The sequence below is a fragment of the Pongo abelii genome, chromosome 13 (genome assembly GCF_028885655.2).
Source record: "Pongo abelii isolate AG06213 chromosome 13, NHGRI_mPonAbe1-v2.0_pri, whole genome shotgun sequence".
NCBI lineage: Eukaryota > Metazoa > Chordata > Mammalia > Primates > Hominidae > Pongo > Pongo abelii.
Genome location: NC_071998.2, coordinates 59323887 through 59350730, shown reverse-complemented (window position 1 = coordinate 59350730; position 26844 = coordinate 59323887). Strand labels below are relative to the sequence as shown.

The 26844-nt window shown below is 39.7% G+C and overlaps 1 protein-coding gene and 1 non-coding gene across 5 annotated transcripts in view; one reads left to right on the top strand and one right to left on the bottom strand.

Annotated features, from left to right (window-relative positions):
- PIP5K1B (phosphatidylinositol-4-phosphate 5-kinase type 1 beta) overlaps positions 1 to 26844 on the bottom strand; it is a 310275-nt gene that overhangs the window by 54743 nt on the left and 228688 nt on the right. For all 4 annotated transcript variants that reach the window (XM_054520016.2, XM_063714238.1, XM_054520014.2 and 1 more), the window contains 2 exons: positions 18791 to 18946; positions 12762 to 12906 (listed from right to left, as the gene is read on the bottom strand). In XM_054520016.2, coding sequence (XP_054375991.1) covers positions 12762 to 12906; positions 18791 to 18946 — 301 coding nt within the window. The remainder of the gene's footprint in view (positions 1 to 12761; positions 12907 to 18790; positions 18947 to 26844) is intronic.
- On the top strand, positions 17858 to 17964 carry LOC112135089 (U6 spliceosomal RNA). Its single transcript, XR_002916387.1, has one exon. It is a non-coding gene; the product is annotated as a U6 spliceosomal RNA (small nuclear RNA).

Genomic DNA, 26844 nt, shown 5'->3' with positions numbered 1-26844 from the left:
TAGGAGTCTGAAAGGCATATGAACAGGTAGTAATCAACTTAGCAAACTCGAGAGGAAAATCCTGAGCTGGGAAAAGCAAAGATATATATAGCCAGGCAAAAACCTCTCTCCATTCCAACAGAAGACTGGAGGATTTGATTTTTTTTCTCCCTGCAGAAGACACAGAACAGGATATGTGGACCCAGGGACACCAGAAGCAATTGAGGTAAAAGAAAGAGAGAAAGTGAATATGTATATACTAGATGCTAAGACACCTGTTCCTGCCAGATGTCCCAGAAGGCTGACAGCCAGGCCTTTCTCCTCCAAGCAAGAAACTGGAAGCATCTCCTATAGGGAGTCTGACCAGCTCAATAGCTTGCTGGTCAACAAGCTCTGCTCAGGTGCTTAAGTTTCCAGTCAGGGATTTTTTTTTTTTTTTTTTTTAAGACAGAGTCTTGCTCTGTTGCCCAGGCTGGAGTACAGTGGTGCAATAACAGCTCACTGCAGCCTCAACCACCCAGGCTCAAGCCATCCTCCCATCTGAGCCTCTGAGTAGCTGGGACTACAGGTGTGTCATTGCACTTGGCTAATTTTAATTTTTTTTGTAGGGATGGGGTCTCACTAGTATTGCCCAGGCTGGTCTCGAACTCCTGGGCTCCAACAGTCCTCCTACCTCGGCCTCCAAAATATGCTGGGATTATAGGTGTGAACCACCACACTGGCATCTAATCAGCTTTTTAGTCTCCCACTCAAACCTTAGTTGAGCAGACAAATGAAGATTTCCAAAAATCTGAAGAAAACCTCCAGTACAGAACATGTAGACTACAAAGAGAAAAAGGCAGCCTGGATGAAAACTGAGACTAAAAAGGGAGAAGAAACAAAATTCAGGGCAAAACAAAAAACATAATCCTAATATCTTCAGGAAAAAAGAGAAATTACAATCATGAAAAAAGGAAAGATTGCTAAAAAATAAAATCTCAGCGAACAAAAAAAGAATTCTTATAAAACATGGTAACGGAAATTAAAAACTCAGTGGAAGGATTAGGAGATGAAGTTGAGGAAATCTCTCAGAAACTAGGACAGAAACATAAATAGATGGGACTGAAGACAGAAAAGTAGAGAAAATTGGAAGACAAATCCAGGATATTCTATATGCATAAAAGGAATTACAAAAAGGAAAAAGAAAATAGAGAGGAGGAAATAAGAAAATAGTTAAGAAAATTTCCCCAAACTCAAAACATGAGTTTGCAGGTTGAAAAGGTCCCCTGAGTGCTTAGCATGCTGGCTGAAAATAGACCTGCACCAAGGCCTAGCATCATGAAATACTGAGACTCTGGGAGAAAATCAAAGAGTTTATAGGTTTCTGCAATAATAATGATAATAGGAAGAAAGAAAAGAAAGAAAGGCAGGCAGGCAGGCAGGCAGGCAAAGAAAGCAAGCCATTTACAGAAGATCAGGAATCAGAACAGCACTGGATTTCTCATTGGTAACTGGAAACTAGAAGACAATGGAGCCAAGCCTTCACCATGTTGAAAAAAAAAAACCTAAAATATTTGCAATCTAGAATTCTATACCAGTTAATCTATCAATCAAGTGTTAGGGTTAGAATAAAGACGTAAGACATGCAAGATCTCAAATATTTTGCCTGCAATGAATATTTTTCATACTGGAGGATTTTCTTCTGGAAAATGTGTTCCACCAAAATGAGGGGGTAAACCAAGAAAGAGGAAGTAGCAAAGAGGAAGATGTAGGAGACGACAAACAACGGAACTGATACAGACAAGAGGTGACTAGAATCCCCAGAATGATGGAGCAGAGAGGCCCCAAAGTAACATTTGTACATCAGGTCCTAGAGGGCAACCAGTTCAGTCCAGGCTGGTCAGAAGTGTCTGGTGGAAACTTCTGCAAGACAATAAAAGGAACAGAACCTCATGCACTTAAATGGTCTGAGAAGCAATGAAGACACTGGTGGAAAGCTTAGGGTTCCATTAAGGAAAAATACACAGAAAACTAAGCAAACCGAAGAACAAGGCAGTTATTTATTACAATAAAACCAAAAAGTCACACAGGAAAGGAAACTGAAACATAGTATATGACACTATTCACACAGCCATAATAAAACACTCAATATCGATCAGACTACAGTCAAGATGTAACTATACAAGGAAACTGGAAGGGTGTAGGAGGAGGGGGTGGGTACACATACGTGGTGTATGTGGGGTGGAGAAAAGACAGCTAAATCTTCGTCTTCTATAGTGGGCAGTTATTAGCTAATGCCTATACCCAATAGATCAAGCAATAACAATATAAGCATGTTATTTAGAAAAACCAAATTAATTGCCAAAGGAATCAGCTCAAAGAGTTGAAGGTGATTGCACATGGAGACGTAGGGGGAGGTGGACTACGGCTTGCTCTTTTTCTTAACACATGTTACACGACTATTTGTTAAACTCTGGGCATAGAATTTTGTTACAAAAATAATTTATAAATTTTAAAATCAATCAATACATTTTTTAATAAATAAAAGGGCTGGATGACATGATGGCCAAAGGTCCCTCTCATCTCCAAAGCTTCGTGATTCTTTCAGGATGAGTTTTACTACTTAGGTTGGAAAGGCAGGAGGGTGGACAGGGAAAAGGCGAAGGCTCGACCGGTTCCCCAAATGAGTTTTGAGTTGGCCTTGGAATACCTGGCCTCTCTCCTGTCACAACTCAGTGGCCACACAGAAAGCAGCAGGTGAGGGTGGTTGGAATTAGGAGGACACCAACTGAAATGCACTCATATATAAATACAAGACAAAAAATCTTCTCCCAGACAAAGTGCTTAGTCAGAACCATTCTTCCAGTGTGATGAGAAGCAATGAAAGACAGAGAAACTCTACCATTATTTTTTTTCCCCATGTAGCCTTCAGGATGAAATTTGCATTTTAGCCAAATCCTTTGTTTTGAAAACAAATCTGGTCATTTTTAAGTTATTTGTGACCTTCCACACACCAATTTTTAATAGGGCTGGCTGCAAAAATAATGAGCTCCATTACATCATTACACATTTCACCTTTATTACTTTAACCTTGAAAACAGGTTATTAAATGATTCAATTTTAGATTAATATTATTCTGAATGGAGAGTTTAACATTGTCTCCTAGTTCCCTCCTTACACTTACCTAATTCTCCTGCACCCATAACTATCATGAACTAAATACAAAGGCAGGTTGTGGTAGAGGCGTTTGGTCTGTCTGTGGGGAGGCTGGGCCAGCTTGGTGCTGTGAAGTGAATGAGTCCTCAGCAGCAGGTTTATGTTAGTGGACTTCCCCAGTGAAATTCCTTCCCTCCCAAATCAACAAGTCATTTAAATTACAGGAGATAAGGCTCACTACTGTGGTGATGACTCCACAGATAACAGAAGGATTAAACAGAGGATGTCAGGACCAACTTGCCTTGGAAGAAATTGTTTGTTACTCTTTGTGTATGTTTGAAGTATATCAGAGAAACAAAAATGAATCTTGGGATTCTTGTAGACCCCCCAACTAGAGGGCCTCTGGGTGGAGGAGACATGGCCAGAACTGGTAACATGAACCTGGAAGTTCGCCTGTTACAGATCCCAGGCCCACACAGGGAATACTACTTTGTATACAACACAAGAGCTAGGCTCAGAAGGCAAATGGAAATACAGTGGTTGGGCCAAAGGGAAACATGTCGAAGAGAGGCCATGGCAGGGAAGGCAGCTGAATGGGTAGGGACAAGCTCCTGGGAAGGGTGCTGCCCTGTGTGAGGCTGCTGGCCAGGGGCTCCCTAGGGTGAGACGAAATTTGCATAAGGCCAGCTTCACCCAAGAGTGCAACTGTCACGTGGACAAACCAAACAGCAGAGTGAAATGGTCAGGGTGGAGAGGGGGACTCTCAGGGCTCAGAAGGACCAAACTGACCTTTAAGCAAAGAGGGGGAGTCAGTGGAGGCCAAGGAATGTGAAAGAGAATTACCCTGCTTGACTACAAAACCAAGGATCTCTGTAGACTCAGGGAGGTCACGAATAGCTGCTGGGCAGAAATGTATGTTGGCTTCAGGTCAGAGGAACCACACTGGGAAGCAGGTTTGGGGCTGGCTGAAGCATTTCCCAGAGGTGTTGCTAACCTAAAATACCTTTGTTAAATGAAGTTTAGCCTAAAGCTGCCTCCTTACATATTTAAGTTTGGCCTAAAGGTTTTTCTGTACATTGATAACTACAACAAGCGGAGGTGTAAACCAACCATAGTTTACATTTGTGCCAACCACTGAGTCTTGGCCAATCAAATGTAGCCAACTGTTCGGACAGTGTTCAAAGAAGGCAAAGGCCAAGCTCTGACCAAGCCAGTAGCTTCTGTGCCTCACTTCGGTTTTCTGCACACCACTTTCCTTTTGCCGTCCATAAATCTTCTTCCACCACGTGTCGGCGCTGGAGTCTCTCTGAATCTGCTATATGACTCTAGGGGCTGCCCGATTCACATATTGTTCACTGCTCAAGTAAACTCCTTTAAATTTAATTCAGCTGAACTTTTTCTTTTAACACCTTTAAGGCAAAAAGTCACTTTTGCTTAGGGCCTGTCCAGGCATGTCTGAAGTATGAGAAAGGAACTGAGGTCCTGTTCTCCTTACTAGAATCTGAAAACATATCCACTTTGCTATGGTTTTATATTTCTGGCATTACATGTTATGTCCTCTTAATTTCTTGAAAGAGTCCAGCTGTGTCTCAGCTGAACCACAGACAGGTGCTGTTTCACTACTCAGAAAGAACAGAGAGGGAAGAGTTTATTTCCAAAGAACTTTTATATCCTAGTGTGGGTAAGAATTTCTTAAGGAGCTTGCCAAAATGCAGACTTCAGGGCTCCATTTCTAGAGGTAGGTACCCTGATGTAGGAGCTAGTCACACTGAGAAGCATTTCACTAGAGGCTCCATGAAGGAGGGCAGAAAATTGAAGAGTGTCTACAAAGGTACATCCACTACCAGCAAACCATTCTTCCAGAGACATAGCACTAGTGTTTTAAGTCAAGGGAAATAAAGATGTGGTGTTGTAGTTCCAGAATTAAGAGGCAAAGAATGGATAAAGAAGTCTTTTTTTTTTTTGTCAGTTAAAATATTCAAAAATTGGCCAACAGTTTTCCCACTTTTTTTGGCAATATGATTTAGCCATAAACTAAATCAATTTAAAAATCTTAGTAACACACAAAAAGCACCTAGAAATATTATCACACACGAATTCCTCAAAAAATGTGAATGTTCTTTGAATTAATGCTGAATCCTAAATTATTCTTCATATAATGTCAGATATCTGAAAAATTCACTTCAATTTCCTGCCCTGGCAGAAATACATGAGGGATCATTTGAAAAGCTAATCACTTCAGAAGTAATTCTATAATTTGTCAAAAAGGAAAAAAGACATCTGGCAAAATCCAGGTGCAGACTAATGTGATGTAAATCCATGTTTTTTCTTCTACTTTTTTTTTTTTTTCTGGAGGTGGGGAGGAAAAACTAAACTAACAGGCATATTATAAAGCTTCTGCAGGTTCCTTTTTATTCTTTTTTTTTTTTTGAGGCAGGGTCTCGCTCTGTTGCCCAGGCTGGAGTGCAGTGGCATGATCATAGCACACTGAAGCCTGGAACTCCTGGATTCAAGCAATCCTCCCATCTTAGCCTCCCAAGTAGCTGGGACTACAGGCACGTGCCACCATGCTCAGGTGTGTTTTTTGTTGTTGTTGTTGTTTTGGTAGAAATGAGGTCTTGCTAAGCTGCCCAGGTTGGTCTCGAACTCCTGGGCTCAAGAGATCTTCCTGCCTCACCTCCCGAAGTGCTGGGATTAGAGGCATGAGCCATCACTCGCAGCCAGGTTCCAATTTTTTCAGCATGTGCCTCAGCCACAACTGGAGAGAGATGTGACACCACTCAGGTTCACTGGTAATGCTGGCATGCCTATAATGGTTCTGATTTTTAAAATGGAATATCTTTCTTTCAAGAGACTGAAGAATAAGGAAGGTTTTTGCTTCTCTAAACATGTGGTATCATTTGCTTGATTACTTGCTGGGGCCCAGAGTTGCAAACGATATCCCATAGGCCCCTTGACTAGGTCCTGTCAGTCAAGGCATTGCAGGAGTTGCATGAGAAGGTGGCAGGAGGACAGAAGCTGCTGGCTTTCTGCTCTCATTTATCTTTCTTCCATTTCAGGGCAGTGTCTCTGGAGGTGGCTATGTTCTTGCACTATCCCAGCTCTTCAGGTAACATCCTCTGCCACTGTCCCTTCTCCAAGGCGGCAGCAGGTATCATGGCAGAGCTCATGGTGGGAGCTGCCTCCTGCAGCTATTTACCTGAGTTTCTGCAATTTCCCCCTTCAGTCTTCCAGCCTCCTCTCACTCTGTAACCAATTCCCTTTGAAATTCCAAGTGTGTTTTCCGTTTCCTGAAAGGACTCTAACAAAGCACTCCATGATGGCTTTTTGCCAAAAACATCATGCGCCTTACAGTGAGACTTATGCGGCAGCTGCAAGGTGTTAGTGTCTCAAATCACTTGGTTATTTTATTTCAACAAATGTTTTATGGGGCTTACTATGTGCCAGAAGGTATAAATGCTTTCTAATTGTTATTTCATTTAATCTTTATAACAACTCTTTGGGGGCAGTAGTATAGTAATTCACACTTTACAAATGAGGAAACTGAGGCACATGAATAGCAAGTAACTTGCCCAGTGTTAGATCACTAGAAGTGGCAGTTTGAGAGCTAATGTCCTAAGGGATGATTTAGCAAGACGCATGAGCATCTTTACTCACCACCATCTGAGGTGGTGGGGGTAGGAAGGTCTGTTTGCAAGGCAGGAGTCAGCAGATTAAGAAACATAAAAGAACAGGCTGGGCGTGGTGGCTCATGCCTGTAATCCCAGCACTTTTGGAGGCTGAGGCGGGCAGATCAAGAGGTCAGGAGATCGAGACCATCCTGGCTAACACGTTGAAACCCCAAACCCCGTTTCTACTAAAAAAAAAATTAGCTGGGCATGGTGGCACGCACCTGTAGTCCCAGCTACTCGGGAGGCTGAGGTAGGAGAATCGCTTGAACCCAGGAGGCGGAGGTTGCAGTGAACCGAGATCGCGCCACTGTACTCCAGCCTGGGTGACAGAGACTCTGTCTCAAAACAAAAAAAACAAAAAAAAAAAACCATAAAAGAACAAAGAGTCTGGAGAGGTCATCTTCAATGTTTAGCATCAACGAGTGCATCAGCCTACGAGGGGCTGTGTAGCCCTAGACTGGTGTCTAGGTATGGCAGGTAGCTGCGAAGTTCACAGCAGGTAACACAGTTGTGCTGTCTTTCCCTTGAGATTAGGGTTAGGGGAATGGAATCACTAGGAAGTTTTTGCAACTAGCTGTTCTCCTTTCATTCTGTAAATATTAAAGATTCCTGCTGACCTTGCTGTATCAACAGAAGATATAGGATTTTCTAAACCCAGCAGGAACATATCTAATAAAAGTCTTTTCTCGATGATTACGCAGTGATTTGGAGTCCACCTGGAGAGTTGGAAATAATAACTTGAGGAAATAGCTATTTTAGGTTTCTTATAAATTTAAATTAATGTTAAATTTTTAAAGTGTTTGAACATTCTGTCTCTAACATCTTTGAAAATGAAAATCCTCACTCAAAATCCCATGGAAAAAGAAAAGGCAAAAAGATGAAGAAGAGAACTTGTATGGATGTCACCAAATTTCCATTAAAAGCATCATCTAAAACATATCATCTGAAACTGTATATTCTATATCAGTGCTGTAGCTGGAAGTCATGCCTCCACTTTTTAGCCATGTGGTCTTGAGAAAGTTACCTCATGTTGCTAAGCATCAATTTCCTCATGTGTAAGATGGAGACCATAAATATAATAACTTTACAGAATTGCTGTGAGAATTAAATCACTTGATATGTATAAAGGGCTTAATATGGCCCTTAATAAGGTCCAATAATTAGCTGCTATTGTATTCGATTATTGGTGGTTTGAAGTAGGACTAATATTATGATAGAAAAGTTGCCCTTGCAATGCTGTTTTTAATAAGCAAAATTCACCAATAACTGGTAGAACAAATACTATAGATAGACATTAACATAAGCCCATTGGCTGGGCACGGTGGCTCACACCTGTAATCCCAGCACTTTGGGAGTCTGAGTGGGGTGGATCACTTAGGTCAGGAGTTCGCGACCAGCCTGGCCAAATGGTGAAACCCTGCCTCTACTAAAAATACAATAACTAGCCAGGAGTGGTGGCAGGTGCCTGTAATCCCAGCTACTCAGGAGGCTGTGGCAGGGGAATCACTTGTACCCTGGAGGCGGAGCTTACAGTGAGCCGAGATGGCACCACTGCACTCCAGCCTGGGCCACAGTGCGAGACTCTCTCAAAAAAACCCAAAAAACCAAAATCCAAAAACCAAAACATAAGCCCACCACTTTGCCTGCTAGAAATATTTCAGTTATTAAGCAGCAAAAAAAAAAAAAAAAAAAAAAAAAAAGTCTCAAACACAGGACCAGAACTCATGTTAGGAAAAAAACCAACCAACCAATGTTATATGTTTTTGGAGGCTATGATGCAGGAGTGGTACAGTGGAAAAGACAAGAGGCTTAGACCCTAGAGACCTGTGTTCAACTGAAGTCCTACTAACATGCTCGGATATATCATGTAAGGTTTCTGCATTTCCATTTTCTGATATTTTAGACAAATCTAAAGAAAGATCTCTAACCATTGGGATGGCTCTACTTGCATGTCTGTAAACCTTAGTGGTAAGCAATTTGTGGGGAAGGGCTTCTGGTTAGAGTGTTTCCACCCCTGTTCTAGGTTTATGACACTGTAATGGCAGGAAGAAGAGGGCACAAGACTGTTAGATCTGATGGATTAGCCTCTGAGATCTAGAATGTTGGACTCATCATTTAGGGAGCCTTTGCCAATTTTCACTCTACGTGCAAATGAACAGTGGCTTTTTCTCTGACATTTTTGCCCTTCTCACAATACTGCAAATGTCTGCAGGGTGAGCCCAACTGTTGGAAATAGCCACTAACCAAACCTGAGACTGGATAGAGTGGTGACACTGGTAAGACATCTTTGATGGGGAAAGCATAGGTGCACTGGAATGAAGTGTGACTTTCAATTCCTTATGCATAACCAGAGCTTTGGCTTTGCTACCAACTATGCAGGCAATCATGAAAATATTCATAAATGTAACCTATTTCTACAACATTAAGTGAAATTGTTCTTAACTTTGAGGTAAAACACATTTGCCTCTATATTTCTTAGTGCTCAATTTATACCTCTTTTTAAAGAACGGACTTCTTACTAGTAAAGAAAAATGCAAGTATCAAAAATTCGGAACTTAAATGTTGCTAGTTGACTAGGAAGCAATGCCCATGACAGTTTCTCTTTATTCCTATGATCTGCATGCTCTAACACAAGACTGCACAGTGCAACTTGAAAATATGTACTCCCAATCAGTAGGTTAGATACATACTTTTAAGGTGATACTATTTTTTTTCCTTTCCTTCCTAGCCAATTTTTGGAGTACATTAAAAAAAGAATGGGTTGCTATTAGAGTTTTTGAAGTTACAAAGAATAATCCTTTAAAAAAAGGAATAATTCTAAGAGACAGCAGTTTCCCACTGCAGTATATAATTTAGGTGTGGAGGCATCCAGGCACTAATCAATACCTTGCCAACTTAAGGATTCTAAAAAGACTGACAGAATGACAACTGCTAGTTGAAGTATTTGCAGCTTATTTTAGCACAGATACGTATAACATAATGTCAAAATCGGAAAACAGACCACTTTGCCTGAACAGAAAAATGATTCATAGAGAGAAAAATCTCACATGTAAATTATAACATCAATATTCAACATATTTTCTTTTTCTTTTTTTCTTTTCAATGCATTTTCTTTCCAGGCTCTCTGGATTAGGTTTTGAAACTCAGTTGGCCAGATGAGATTTAGAGTAGTGTCTATTTATTGCCACACAGGACTAGGTGGGCTCTAAAGGAAAAAATGATAGAAACAAAAATATGACAATTTTTTTTTTTTTTTGGTTTGCTGGTGAAGTTTGCCAGTTGAATAATGAGGGTTGGGCACAGTGGATCAGGGAAATAGGGATATTGACTCCTGGGAATTCTCAAACTGTTGTCTTTAAGATTTTTTAGCACCTTCATGCCTCTTTTCCTTATGATTTCCCTAAGTCTGATTAAGACCCGAGGCCCTTCTGTCAGCTTCTTGTACACATCAAGGCTAAAAGCAGACATACCTACAGGAGCAGGCAGGTGACAGCACAGATGAATGAAGAAGAGGGTGGTCACCTGGGGGGGTCTCAGGTTTTCCCCTCCAGCTGATAAATGCCAGGAGGAAACAGAGCCAAAATTATATGGTGACAAAGACACTGATATTGCAAAAGAATCTGGGTATTTTAGCGAAGTTGTTTGGTTTTTAAAGGGTGGCTCATTGAGAAAACATTCTAGGCTCCCTGAAATGCTTTTGTCTGGGTTGCATCTCATTGGCAGGCACCACCTTGACTGTGGTTCCTGCTACAGTGCTGCTGGTGGTTCAGTTTGGTGGCATGTTCCAGGATGGATTTCCTGGTGCCAGCCTGGAGCCCAGGCCCACTGCCTTTCCACAGACTTTGTAGGCACCCAGTTCCCTAGATTAAATTCCTTTCTGGTTAAGATGAAGTGGTTTCTTGTTCTTGCAAGTGAACCTTGATTGATAGTGAAATATAAGATATCAAATTGCATTTTGGAGATACAGTGCCAAAGAAGATTAAAACAATGCATTTGTTTTAAATAAATATTTAAAAGAAAGGAAAAATATCATAGATAACTAACTTTTTATTTTCCCCCTCCAAATCTATATGCTAGTCAGTATCGGCGTAAATAAAAGTATCAAGAATGACAGCACAGCTCTGGGAGCATGCGGAGGTGGAGCATGCAGAGGTAGCTTCCAGGATGGCCAGGAGCGATTGGGAGTCAGGAGGAGGCCCTGCCAGGCCCCGGGAAAACCTTATGAATACCCAAGAGTCTAATACCCCTGGTCAAGAGACTGGATACTTACCTACCACCACCACCACCACCACCACTGCTACCAAAACACAAAACAAATCAAAACCCTTTTATTGGTGGCTGAAAATCTCACTAAATGATTTAAGAGCACATCCGATTATATGCCCCAATAATTATCATGACAGCAAACTGTAAGAAATCACCATGGCTTCACATGAGAATTGTTTTTGACCTTGCTAAGAACTTCCTGCAACCTTCCAGCTATCTTTTGAGCTGCTATTTATATTTGAGAGCAAAAGAACTTTATATAGACCCATGTGTTCAGCTGCACCAAACAGACAGGAAAGGCTGTTGCTTGACTAATTTACATACCAGATTTAAACATTTGACATTCATATTAAGTATTACACATTAATTTAAGTCATTTTAAATTTCTCCAATCCAAGGAAACTGACCAAATCAAATAACTTTGTATAGTTTAGATGAGTTAAATAATTTTTAATAGAGCCTTATTTGTTGGCAAATAAGTGCAAACTCAGGCCCAGCTAAGATTTGCAGCTCACCTTGCTACCCACTTGATCTACTTTTCTGGACCTAGACTGGCCACCTAACCTGCTGCCTACCTAATCTTGTATCTAGCTGAGAGAGGAGGAAACAGCAACAAAAAAGAATTCCTATAGCAGGTCCGACTAGCAAACTTTAACTTGCCAAAAGACTAAGCCAGACTCTATGGATATCCATATATTAAAAATAAATCTACCTTATTGATTCCTCTTCCTGGAAATCAACCGAACTGCTAGCCTGGAGATAGAAAATGACTTAAAGCATAAGGAATTCTTCACCTGCATAAATCTGATCTTGATTCTTGAGAGCTAGGTTTCAACAAGAACTAGTCTAACATTTAACAGATAATTGTTATTTTACTTATTTTTTAAAATTTGTTTCTATTTTTATAACACTTCGTAGAACTTATAAAACAGTGCTTATATAAAAATTCACACAAAGTTGCTAGAGAGCATACAATTTCCAAAACTCTTATAGGTTACATGAGATATTTTGATTACAGGCAAGCAATGAATAATAATCATATCAGGGCAAATGGGGTATCCTGACCTCTGCTTCTGATGTTGTGTCTCCTTCTCTGACTCTCACCCTTCTTCTGCCTTCCCCTTGTAAGGGCCCCTATAATCACAGCTAGGCCTGTGATTATATTGGGCCTAGCTGGATAATTCAGGATAATCATCCCATTTCAGGATCTTTAATTTAATCCCATTTGTAAAGTCCCTTTTGCCATATAAGGTAACATATTCACAGGTTACAGGAATTAGGATGTGGACAGCTTTTGGGGAGCCATTATTCTGTTTACCACAGTCACTAAGATCACACATACCAAAAGAGAATATTACAATATCTTTGCAGCTACCTGTGTAATATTAACTAAGAGTGCTCACTCTGAAGAAACCCATTCCTAAAAAATTTACTAAAATAAAAATGATGAAAGATTTGTCTTCTTCCATTGAGCCAAGTATATAATTTCTACATGACATAATGATCAACTGTAAAGAAAAATCATGAGGGTTTTCCCTCCAGTGTTCTTTTGCCACAGTAAAAATCAAGCATGTTCTCTCTCCGACTTATGAGGCAGATGACAGGCACATCCTGGTTGTTAGAGACGTGTCCACATTCAGAGATACTGGTTCAGGCCTGATGTTGATGTGGTAACAGCCTGATGGGTTATTTGACTGCACTAAGGATTACCTGTTTGAATAGAGTGTAGGCCTGTCGTGTGGATAGTGCTCATTGACGTATAAGGAAGAAGATGAAATTGTGGTCGCCAAGGAAGCAGCTTCAAACAGTGACGGAGTGCTAGGCACCAGGTCTGGCCTGTGTCGGGATCCCAGGGCTGGGAACGAAAGCAACACACACATTCATGAATCTCAAGAATAAATGCAGCTTTAGCATCTATAATAATTGAAATGAGTCAAAAGCATTCATTTTACCTATCAGGCTGCAAATTCAATTATGAATTAACTGCACTTTTTTTTTCTGAATTACAGCAGAAATGTAAAATAGCTTCTTGTAAACAGGTTAAACAGAAAGGAAATTGCATTAATTTAAAAAATGGCTCATGGAAATGACATGAATGTTCTTTTAAAAACCTAATAAAGTGATTTACTGTTTCAAAAAGATGGCATAAAAAAACTCACAGGAGTTTAAGCAGACAATTTGACAGAGATTAAAAGGATGACTGGCAAGTGTATAAACAGACAGTGAAACTTTTTGCCCTCCCTGTGGTATGCACATATCAATGATTCTCAGGTTGGATATAAGAACCCAGGCTTTTCAAGAGCTGGGAAACAAATACTTCAACTGACTAACAGTCAGCTCTACCTTAACCCCATCTGAGCCCATAAATACTTTTAAACAGTATCCAGGACTCTTATTGACATATTTTAACAGCAAAGCTGCCTTTTTTAAAAATGAGAAACACTTATTTTTTCTTTAAAACTTAGGGGCCCCTGAAATTACTTATGCGAGATCCCATCCTTGTGAGGAAAGAGGAATGTTCAAGGCTGAGCAGTAAACCCTGCCCATCTCTCTGGAGTCTATGTGGATTCTTTCCATCACTCCCCCAGACTGACCTAAAATAGATGCTAATAAATACAATTATAACTTTAAGGTGTTCCTGGTATTCCTTTATAGGCACAACAAATTCAAAATTAGAGATTTTTAGTGTGTAAATATAAACCAACCCTAATAGGGATTCTCGTATGAGTGTGAGGTTTTGGATTTTGGATGTGAAGGGTATAGATGGTGGGGTAGGAAGCAACATGGAGGGGAAGCCAGGCAAGCACAGGAAAGGCTGGACTCTGGTCTGGGAAATCAGACGACACACTGGGGTGGTGGAGCTCTGCCTCCAATTCAAGTCAAAATAGAAAACTGCAGTGATGGATAAAAGATGTTCGTCATATAAAACCATGAATAACCAAAGGGCTCAACCTTCAAAAATTAGAAAGGCTTCAACTTTAATGTGACACCTGGCTTGCAATCTTCAATATTCTTGATCCCAACTTCTCATTAAATGGAAAGAAAAACATGAAAACTCTCCATAACATTGAAAACTGGGTGTCAAAAATAACCCGATATCAGATTCCAATGAATTGCCACTCCTTATAAAGTAGATGGAGCTGGTCTTCGACCTAGGTTTTGGGCATACCAGCTTTACTTCACAAAGTAGACATGACCTGAGTGACAGAGCAAAACACATCTGTCCAGTGACTCAGTCTCAGGTCACACATCATTGGGAAGGTGACCCCTCAACCCATTAGGAGCAGCTCTTTGAGGGAGAGAAGTGTTTCTTCATGCTCCCATATCCTTCACTTTTTTTCTAAAGCCAGTGTGGTAGGTAGAACTCTAAGATGACCCGTCATCACCCACACTCTTGTAAATTCTCCCTTTGTTGTGGGGCCTGCAAACATGATGAGCTGTTATTCCTGTGGCTATGTGATGTGACCTAGCAAAAGGGATTTTGCAGATGTAACTCAGGTTACCCTGAGTTGGCTAACACTGAGTTAGTCAAAGGGAAGATTATCCAGGGGAGCCTCACCTAATTGTATGAGCCCTTTAAATCTGGTCTAGAGGTCAGAGACAAGAAGTCAGAGATGTAAAGTGTTGGGGCTGACTTGCAGGACATTTTGTGTTTGAAGACAGAGGGGCAGCATGGTAGGGAATGTGGATGGACCCCAGGGCTAAACATGGCTCTTGGCTGTCAGACAGCAAAGAAGCAGGGATCTCCGCCCAACAGCTACAAGGAGCTGAATTCTGCCGACAACATGAATGAGCTTGGAAGAGGATTCATTTTCAGCACTTCCTGATAAGAACTCAGCCCAGCTCAAAACAACCAGCTAGCATCATAATGACAGGATGAAATTCACACATAACAATATTAACCTTAAATATAAATGGGCTAAATGCCCCCAATTAAAAGACACAGACTGGCAAATTGGATAGAGTCAAGATCCATCAATGTGCTGTATTCAGGAGACCCATCTCACGTGCAAAGACTCACATAGGCTCAAAATAAAGGGATAGAGGAATATTTACCAAGCAAATGAAAAAAAAAAAAAAAAAGCAGGAGTTGCAATCCTAATCTCTGATAAAACAGACTTTATTTATTTATTTTTATTATTATTATTATTATACTTTAGGTTTTATGGTACATGTGCGCAATGTGCAGGTAAGTTACATATGTATACATGTGCCATGCTGGTGCGCTGCACCCACCAACTCGTCATCTAGCATTAGGTATATCTCCCAATGCTATCCTTCCCCCCTCCCCCCACCCCACAACAGTCTCCGAAGTGTCATGTTCCCCTTCCTGTGTCCATGTGTTCTCATTGTTCAGTTCCCACCTATGAGTGAGAATATGCGGTGTAAAACAGACTTTAAACCAACAAAGATCAAAAGAGACAAATAAGGCCATTACATAGTGGTAAGGGGATCAATGCAGCAAGAAGAGCTAACTATCCTAAATATACATGCATCCAATTCAGGAGAACCCAGATTCATAAAGCAAGTTCTGAGAGACCTACAAAGAGACTTAGACTCCCACAGAATAATAGCAGGAGACTTTAGCACCCCACTGTCAATATTAGACAGATCAATGAGATAGAAAATTAACAAGGATATTCAGGACTTGCACTCAGCTCTGGACCAAGCGGACCTAATAGACAGCTACAGAACTCTCCACCCCAAATCAACAGAATATAAATTCTTCTCAGCACCTCATTGCACTTATTCTAAAATTGATCACATAATTGGAAGTAAAACACTCCTCAGCAAATGCAAAAGACCGGAAATCATAACAGTCTCTCAGACTACAGTGCAATCAAATTAGAACTCAGGATTAAGAAACTCACTCAAAACGGCACAACTACATGGAAACTGAACAACCTGCTCCTGAATGACTACTGGGTAAATAACAAAATGAAGGCAGAAATAAAGATGTTCTTTGAAACCATGAGAATGAAGACAACGTACCAGAATCTCTGGGACACATGTAAAGCAGTGTGTAGAGGGAAATTTATAGCACTAAATGCCCACAAGAGAAAGCAGGAAAGACCTGAAATTGACACCATAACATCAAAATTACAAGAACTAGAGAAGCAACAGCAAACAAATTCAAAATCTAGCGGAAGACAAGAAATAACTAAGATCAGAGCAGAATTGAAGGAGATAGATACACAAAAAACCCTTCAAAAAAATCAATGCATCCAGGAGCTGGTTTTTTGAAAAGATCAACAAAATAGATAGACCTCTAGCCAGACTAATAAAGAAGAAAAGAGTGAAGAATCAGATAGATGCAATAAAAAATGATATAGGGGATATCACCACTGATCCCACAGAAATACAAACTACCATCAGAGAATACTATGAACATTTCTATGCGAATACACTAGAAAATCTAGAAGGAATGGATAAATTCCTTGGACCCTCCCAAGTCTAAACCAGGAAGAAGTCGAATCCCTGAATAAACCAACAACAAGTTCTGAAATTGAGGCAGTAATTAATAGGCTACCAACCAGAAAGAGTCCAGGACCAGACAGATTCACAGCTGAATTCTACCAGAGGTACAAAGAAGAGCTGATACCATTTCTTCTGAAACTATTCCAAACAACAGAAAAAGAGGGAATCCTCCCTAACTCATTTTATGAGGCCAGCATCACCCTGATACCAAAATCTGGCAGAGACACAGCAAAAAAAGAAAATTTCAGGCCAACATCTCTGAGGAACATCGATGCCAAAATCCTCAATGAAATACTGGCAAACCGAATCCAGCGGCACATCAAAACGCTTATCCATTACGATCAAGTCAGCTTCATCCCTGGGATGCAAGGCTGGTTCAACATATGCAAATCAATAAACTAATATAATTTTAAAATAAGTTTATCCTATTTCCCAGACTACAGGCACCTGCAGTTTTGCATGTGCTATCAGAAAACCAGGTAGTATAGTGGGGGAGATGCCAGTGCAGGGGAGCTTAGGAGAAGGGGATGAATGTCAGCTAGGAACTGGAGACATCAATTCAGAGAGGATCAAGGGCACCTCTGTAACTCTCTTGATGAAATCACTAACTCCAGGTAAAAGCTGGTTTATGGGAAGATGAGAAAGAAAAAAACCAAACAGCACGTATGGATAAGTGCTGCTGAAGAAGGAATAGAAATAACACCACATCTTAAAGACTCTGAGGAAAAGAAAATCCCTAGAAGAGGTCTTAACTTCTGTAGAAAGTAGAAGACATTTTCAGGAAATGCTGAGATTCTCCAAAGAATATACTAATAGAAAAATCTAAAATGTCATTCTCCCATATTTGATTAGAAGGGAAAAAACAAATGATTAACTTGGCAGATAAAGTATTTGATAAAATTCAGTACTCCTTCCTGATTAATTAAAAAAGAAACTTTTAGCAAAGTAGGAATAAAAAAAGGAAGTTCCTTGACTTGATTATGGGTATCAAATACAGCAAACTTCTTTTTCAACAGTGAAACATTAGAAGTACTCCCTTTAAAATCAGGACAAGGCAAGGCTGTCTACAATCACCACTTCTATTCATCATTGTACAAGAAGTCCTAGCCAGCAAGTAAGAAAGAAAAAAAGACAAAAAGGGTGTGAAGTCTATGCAATAGCAACAAATGGCCAGAAAACTCAATTCTTAAAAAAGGTACTATTTTTAAAAATCCAGAAAAAAATCTATATCAATATCTCTGCATTTATCCAAGAAATAAATCTAACAAAAGGTATATGTACAAGCCACACAAGAAAAATATTGTAAAACTTTATTTAAATTCATTAAAGCGCTCAATTTGGCAGCACATATACTAAAATTGGAACGATACAGAGAAGATTAGCATGGCCCCCATGCAAGGATGACATGCAAATTTGTGAAACGTTCCATATTTTTCCTTTCTGCCTCTTTTCTTTCCTTCTCTTGGTACCTGCTCATGGTTATGAAGCTTTCAAAGTAAAGAACATGTAGTACCTCCCGAGTATTACCAGTGGGTACCAAAAAAAAAAATCATTAAAAGACCTAAATGAAGAGACAACTTATTGTTACATTAAGTATATGTGTGTGCATGCGTACTCGTGCATATGTGTATGTGTACATGCACAGAATAAGGTCTAGAAGTAAAAGCAACAAAATGTTAGTATTTGTTACCATCAGGTAGTGGAAGCAGACATTTTTCTTTTTGAATTAGTATTGTCTAATTTTTATCATAAACCATAAATTGTATTTTTTATGTGGTAGTTAAAATGTGCATGAACTGCATCTTACTGTAGCTATCCTATTTATTTATTTATTTATTTGGGACAGAGTCTTGCTCTGTTGCCCAGGCTGGAATGCAATGGTGCAATCTCAGCTCACTGCAGCCTCCGCCTCCCGGGTTCAAGTGATTCTCATGCCTCAGCTTCCCGAGTAGCTGGGATTATAGGCGCCCGCTACCACGCCTGGCTAATTTTTTGTATTTTCAGTAGAGACAGGGTTTCGCCATGTTGGCCAGGCTGGTTTCGAACTCCTGACCTCAAGTGATCCACCCACCTCGGCCTCCCAAAGTGTTGGGATTACAGGCGTGAGCCACTGCGCCTGGCCACTGTAGTTATCCTTTAAAAAATTAATTAATATATTTTATTTCTTAGAGCAGGTATTTTTAAATTTTTCTTCTGCAAATTTACTTGTATAAATAAATTACAAGAACATTTGTCTTTTTAAAAAAGTTACATATCTTTACCTTCTTCATCAAGGCTGCTAAAACTTTGTCCTTCAGTCAGCAAATCTCGCTTCTCGTCCTTCCATTCCTGGCTAAGTGAGGACACAATCTCCTGTGAAGTGGCCTTTAGGGCGGCGATTGAATTGCACCGTTTCTTAGATGGTGAAGCCTTCAAAGCTAGACAGAAAGGAAAAGGACAAATACAGATATTTACTGTAAAATCACATTACTATTTTATTTAAAAGTGAATATTTTATTATTTATTAACATTTTAGTTATTATTTGAATAGAAGACAAGAGGCTTATTTTATATATATGGAAAGGGAGATGAACTTGTTTCATCTGATGAATACGACGAATTGGCTATATTATTTGTCCAAAATGACTTGACTTCAATCAGAATATCCTAGAGCAAATTAAAAGTTAAAATTTCTCTCCAGATTTTGCAATAAAGTCTTACTTGAGGTAAAATTCAAATGTTTTATTGCTAAAGAATCATTCCCCCCTCTCCAAACAATGTTTTTCTAGTGCTGGGAGGAGGATGGGTGAGTTGATAAGCACAGATGGTAAAGTATACAGAATTCTCACGACCCTGGTTTTATTAACTTGGGACTGGGAATTTCTAAACATGCCAATGTTTAATCTTATACTCATGTTGCCCAATTTAGCCAAGTTACTTCTGGTTGTTTTTTTCTTTCTGTGACTTTCCACTGACATTTCCTACCCTTTAGGTCTTTTCTAGGTCATGGTTTTATGTCAGACATACAATTCACTTCCAATCTTTGTCTAAACAGCAGTCTACAAGTTCAGAAGTGTGTTGGGAACCTGAACTAATGAAAATGTACTTCACCATCAATCATGCTTGCTGAAGCCTGGGACTTCACGGAGGACACGTCCATGGAAGCTGCTTAAGTGGCAGCCAGGCCATTCTTATTTACATTCACTATTTGCTGCAATAATTCTTCTTGGCTTAATATTGCTAGAGAATTTCCTTGGAGGGAGGGGGAAAGGGAAGTTGAGGCCTGTTTATGCTTTCCCCTGAATATGTTTTTGGCAGTGTCTCTCTTCCTTTAGAGGTTTGCATAAAGGGGTAGCCTGATAGTAAGTGTATTAGAGTAATTGTGTTTAGCCTTGGGACTCTCAGAGCTTAGATTACACAGCTCATCTGGGGCCTTCCCAGAGGCTGCTTGCAAGAACTTAATTGGAGAAGGACTTTGGGACACACAAATGAGAGAAGAATGGAGGACAATCTCTCCACTTAAAGAGAAGGGAAGGTTTATTTGTCCCTCGAGCAGTCTTAGAATCATAATAATATCATCATCCTAATAAATAACATTTGTGGAGGGCTTTAGAGTCTCGAATCCAACATTCACATTGCATATCTCAAACCATCCACATGTATGAGGAAGAGGAAGGCCCTTTTTAGGTCCAGAAACTGAGAATAGAAAGATTGTGGCTTGCCCAAGATCACAGAACTAGCAAGCATGACTCTCAGGTGTCTTTCTTTTCTTCTTAAGTTGCTTTCTAGGTGGTTCATTTTCTAGCTCTTTAGCATTCTGTTTTCTGGTTAAACTGAGGGGAGAAAAAGATAAACCTTGAATTTGTTTTTCTTTGAGGGGAAGAAATTTTTGAATGTTTAAAAAATAAGTTATGTTTACCTTAATTCTCCACTCTCTCAAACAGTGGTGACACTTGTTTTACAAGGAAGAAGCCGTTATTGTCACACTGGCCTCTGCCTTAACATTCTATCTCCTAACTTTTATTTATTTTATTTTATCTTGTTTTTCTTTAAGTTCTGGGATACATGTGCTGAACATGCAGGTTTGTTACATAGGTATACATGTGCCATGGTGGTTTGCTGCACCCATCAACTCGTCATCTCTATCTGCTAACTTTTATAGACCTTTAATAAACTCCTGTCTTTCAATATAGTATTTTAAAACTGCTTCTTCTTTTTTTTTTTTTTTTTTTTTTTTTAGACGGAGTTTTGCTCTTGTTGCCTAGGCTGGAGAGCAATGGCGCAATCTCGGCTCACTGCAACCTCCGCCTCCCAGGTTCAAGCAATTCTCCTGCCTCAGCTTCCTGAGCAGCTGGGATTACAGGCATGCGCCACCATGACTGGCTAATTTTGTATTTTTAGTAGAGACGGGGTTTCTCCATGTTGGTCAGGCTGGTTTCAAACTCCCGACCTCAGGTGATCTGCCTGCTTTGGCCTCCCAAAGTGCTAGGATTACAGGCATGAGCCACTGTGCCCAGCTGTATTTTAAAACTTCTAAATCACAGGATCTCAGATATGGGTTGGAAACTAAGGGGTCTCTGAGACCCTTTCAGAAGATCTGTGATGTTAAAATTATTTTCATCATCATCATAAGACATTATTTGCCTCTTTCACTTTCATTCTCTCACATGTGTAGAGTTTTCTAGATGTTACATGACCTGTGATGTCACCACATATTGAATTCAGAAGCAGATGTGAGACTCCAACATATCTATTAAGCCAGACGTTAAGGATTTCAAAAAAAAAAGGTAAAACAATTCCACTTTTCTCACTAATCTGTGGAAAATATAACTATATTTTGTAATTATTTATGTTAAAAATTGACTGATGTTAACACGCAATTTTTTTGTTAACTGGTAAGAATTAATAAATATTTTTAAATTTTTCTCAATTTTAATTTCTAATATGTGAAATATAGATAGCTATCACCCACATAAATAAAAGTTCTTTGGTGTCCTCAATAATTTTTAAGGGTGTAATGTGGCCCTGAGACCAAAAGGCTTGAGAACTGCTTTTCTACATCATAGTTCTTAGGTCAATGTTGTTTCTCTAAACAAAGAAACAGCTATGATCAAAAGGTTTTCGGCAGCACCAAGGAAATGCGATCAGGGTGAGAGCCGTGTAATGAGGAAAAGATACTCAGGAGAGCTATACTCACGGCATTTCATGGAGTGAGGGCCAAAAGACTGGAAAAAGAAGTAACTCTTTGTTCTTTATCAGCATCACATATAATGAGGAGCAGAGAAGACCGGAAAACAAACCTCTGCCAAGACCACATAGCACCACAACAAAGACTTCACTTTTGTCTCAAGTGGTGAGTTTCTTCCTTAAAGGAATGATCTCACTCAGCAGATAAGAGCTTGGATTTTGCAGAAATTTAATTCTCAGGATCTCTTTTGACTGGGTAACATTGAGAGCTGGTTTGGGTGGCGGGTTGCTTCCTTTTGTGTGGCAGAAATGCCTGGATTTGTCTTTGGCTCAACCACGGCTGGCAGTAGGTATCCTGTGCCCATTTCCAGCCTTGCATTCTGCCACTCGACTGCCTCCATGTTCACTTTTCAGCTCACCCTTCTGCCATATTGGAACCTACCATGTTCATTCTGCCCTTAGGTCTTTGCACATGCTGTTCTTTCTCCTTGAGATGCCCTTCTTGTCTCTCTTCTTAATGAACCCTGGGTTACATTTTCAGGATTTAGTTGAAATATCTTTTTCTCTGTGAGCTCTCTTTTGGAAGAATTGGTCTTTTTTTCTCTTATTTCTCTCCATGTACCCATAGTAGCATATGCAGAAATATTAGCAATTGTTTCATTACAGATCTGTCACATGTTTCAATCTCTGGCTCAAAAGAGACTATTAAATTATTGAGGGAGGAACTAATCAATATTTAAAAAGCTTTCTATATCATCAGTGCTTAGTGTAGTACTAGATACATAATAAGTGCAGGAGTGTTTGTTCATGAATACATTATTGTTCTGAAATTTTAGAACAGTTAATTTTCTTTAACAAATTAATTTAACTCTTATATTCTATTCAGGAAACTGAGCTTTAGTACTTTAGACAAATTATTCGTATGGAGAATTTCAGTGAAGTTTCAACATAATGGTGACTAATATTTCCAGGAAATATTATAGGATTTTGTAGACATTATTACACTGGCAGCATGACTCACTTGTGGGTGGGATGAAGGGATTTAAAAAGGTTAAAAAACACTGACTTCAAAAAAGAAACTTGAAGACCAGGTACTATTTTCTTGGTGGGAGGGGAGTATGCCTTTAGGCATTAAGGGCTTTAAATTAACCATGGTTGATGAAACATCTTCAAGTTGTGTTTTCAAGTGTCTACTTTTCTAATAATTTAATTACTCTTTGAAATGGTGGTGTTAGATAAAAATTCCATTAATTCATTGCATTATTCATCAAATAACCATTGAGTGTCTACTGTGTGCCAGGAAATGTGCTAGATGAAAGTTAAGGACTTTGTGCACCAGGGAATCCATGGACGTTTATTTCCTTTAGCATTATTATTTTTATTATTAGCATGGAAGGGTTTTAACAGAAATCAGCAAGAGCAGATTTATATTTTAAACTGATTCCTCTAGCTGCAGTGTGTGTGGGGGGAAATTGGATTGAATGGGTACATGATGGGAGGCAAAGAGACCTGTTTGGGGCCACAACTTTATGCAAAAAAAAAAAAATAATAATAAAACCTGCAAATCAAAAAACACAGTGGCTGAATCAGGAGAGGTACTGTGAGAGAAGGGGCTGCACTCCTGATACTGCAGAGTGAGGACTGATAGGTGTTGCTGAGTAACTGCACGTGGGTGGTAAGCAGAAGGAAGAGGTCAAGGGATGATGCCAGCATTCTGGCTGGGTAATTGGGTGGATTGTGGTGGCCTCCCATAAGACGTGGACCCAGGTAGAGAGGCAGACTCTGGGGTGGTAAGTGGCTAAATTCAATTTTGGGCATGCTGAGCTTATGGAATCTAGTGGATGCTTAAGTTTGGGGAGTGGACAGGCAAGGGGAATTGCTAGAAGTGTGGGGAGTAAGTTGCAAGTACACAGATGGTAACTGAACCCTTGGGAGAATAGGGAATTACCCAGAGTGCTGTATAAGAAGAGACCAAGTCAGAGCCTAGACCCTGAAGAACAACCACAATAAGAGTAAGCAGGGATGAAAAGCTTCCAAAGGATACCAAGGAGGAGAAGAGAGGGAGGAGAAGAGAGGCTGGAAGGCAACCAGGCAAGTCCTGAGTTAAGAAAGACAAGTGAAGAGCGTATTTCACAGAGAGCTGCCATCAGTGGTCTCACATGCTGGAGAGTTTTAAGAAGACTGAAAGAGGCTGGGTGCGGTGGCTCACACCTGTAATCCCAGCACTTTGGGAGGCCAAGGTGGGTGGATCACTTGAGGTCAGGAGTTCAAGACCAGCCTGGCCAACATGGCGAAACCCTGTCTCTACTAAAAATACAAATATTAGCTGGGTGTGGTGGCGCATGCCTGTGGTCCCAGTTACTCCGGAGGCTGAGGCAGGAGAATCACTTGAACCTGGGAGGCAGAGGTTGCAGTGAGCTGAGATAGTGCCACTGCACTCCAGCCTGGGCAACAGAGTGAGACTCCACCTCAAAAAAACAAAAAACAAAAAACAAAAACAAAAAAAACTGAAAGTTGTTCAATGGCTTGAGCAATGATTGTTGATTACCTCAAAAAGAACATTTTGGTAGAGTGGTGGGATCAAAAGCCACTGGAGAACACTGAATAGTGACAAGAAACAAAAAAAGTGAGATAGCAAGTACATCCAACTCTCATCTCCAATAGGGTGACGGTGAAGGAGGAAAAAGATACACCAGGAATTGGAGAGAGATGGAGTGTTGAGGAGGTTTGTTTCTATGATATATGAGAATGAGCAGATGGAAGGATGAGGTGTGGAGCCAGAAGAGGGAGTGAATGGTTAAAATTACCCTGTAGTGGAGGTAATCTCTACAGGGATCTGTCCTGGACCTTAAGGAGAAGATCGGACCCAGTATACATGGTATCTTCATCCATTCAACAGATAAAAATTACAGTATGTGCACCCTCCAAACCCACACGGCTTCACTGAGTGCTGGGGATACAGCAGTCAGCTTACTTTTTTTTTTTTTTAGATAGAGTCTTGCTCTGCCACCCAGGCTGGAGTGTAGTGGGGCATAATCTCGGCTCACTGCAACCTCTGCCTCCCGGGTTCAAGCGATTCTCCTGCCTCAGCCTCCCAAGTAGCTGGGATTACAGGCATGTGCCATTACGTCCGGCTAATTTTTGTATTTTTAGTAGAGACGGGGTTTCACCACGTTGGTCAGGCTGGTCTCGAACTCCTGACCTCGTGATCCGCCCACCTCGGCCTCCGAAAGTCTTGGGATTACAGGCATGAGCCACCGCGCCCAGCTAGCTTACATTTAAATAAAGCAGATAGGCATTAAGTAAGTAAAACCTATAGCATAGGACCTAAAGTGTAGGTCATTATAGGTCATGATAAATGTTAGAAAACATAAAGCAAGAAAAGTAGGTAGGAATCACCTTTCCCACTGTAGCAGGACTATTTTCCACTGTAGCAGGACTATAAACATTGTTACTACTATCTACACAATAAACAAAAGTGATAAAGTACTTGACTGTGCTTTGAAGTGAAATATCTTATTCAGTAAGTGGTATTAGGACAATAGTTAACTACCTGGGAAAAAACAAGGTTAGATCTCCCTCACTTCATACACCAAAATCAATACAACATAGATTAAAGAAAAAAAAACATAAAAAACAATCTATAAAAGGTAAAAGAAAAATACGGGTGAACATTTATCTGATTATTCAATGGTGAAGTCCTTTGTAAGCATAAGGCTTAACTAAAAAGAATCCCACATTTATGGAATGTAAGATATAAGATGGCAACACTCCCCAAATTCAACACAATCTTTATCAAACTACCAGCTACCCTTTTTCCCCCAGAAATTAACAAACTGATTATAAAATTCATAGGGACATACAAGGAACCCAGAATAGCCAAAACAGTATGAAAAAGAGTAGTTGAAAGACTCACATTTCTTGATATGAAACTTAACAATACAAACCAGAAGTAATCAGGATAGTATGGAACTGCTATGAGGGTAGGCATATTGATCAATAGAACAGATGTGAGAGTCAAGAAGTAAATCCTTATACTTGTGGTAAATCGACTTTCTTTTCTTTTTTTTTGTCTGGTTTATGTTCTCTCATGATGATTTTCAATAAGAGTGCCAAGATAATTCAATAGGGGGAAAGAATAGGCTTTTCAACAAATGGTGGTGAAACAACCGGCTATCCCACATGCAAAAGAATGAAGATAGACTCTACCTTATATCATATACAAAAAAATTAAATCAGAATGAATCACAAACCTAAATGTAAGAGCTAAGATTATAAAACTCTTCAAAGAAAACATGAGAGTAAATCTTCATGACCTTGGGTTAGGCAATGCTTTCTTAGATCACACCAAAGGCACCAGCAACAAAAGGAAAAACATTGGACAACAAAATTAAAAAATTTTGTGCTTCAAAAGACACTATCAAAAAAGTAAAAAGACAACACACAGAATGGAAGAAAATATTTGCAAATCATATATCTGATAACGGACTTGTGTCCAGAATATACAAAGAACTCTTACAACTCAATAATAAAAAGACAACTCAACTAAAAATGGGCAAAGGGTTTGAGTGAGCATTTCTCCAAAGAAGATATAAATTGCCAATAAGCACATACAAGATGTTTAATATCATTAGTCATTAGAGAAATGCAAATCAAAACTACAGTGAGATACTACTTCATACCTACCAGGATGGCCAAAAGAAAAAAAGACAGGCAATAACATATGTCAGTGAGGATGTAGAGAAACTGGAACCCTTATATGTTGCTGGTGGGATTGTAAAATGACACAGCTGCTTTGGAAAGGAGTTTGACAGTTCCTCAAAATGTTATCAGAGAGTTACCATCTGACTCAGCAATTCCACTTCTAGGTACATATTCAGAAGAAATGAAAATATATGCCCATACAAAACCTTGTCCATGAATGTTCGTAACAGCATTATTCGTAATGGCCAAAATGGAAACATCCCAAATATCCATCAACTGATGAATAAACAAACTATGGTATATCAATATAATGGAATATTCTGCAATAAAAAGAATAAATTATTGGTACATGCTACGATGCTACAGATAAACCTCAAAAATATTCTGTTAAGTGCAAAAAGCCAAACAGAAAAGTTCACATTATATGATTTAAATGAAATGCCAA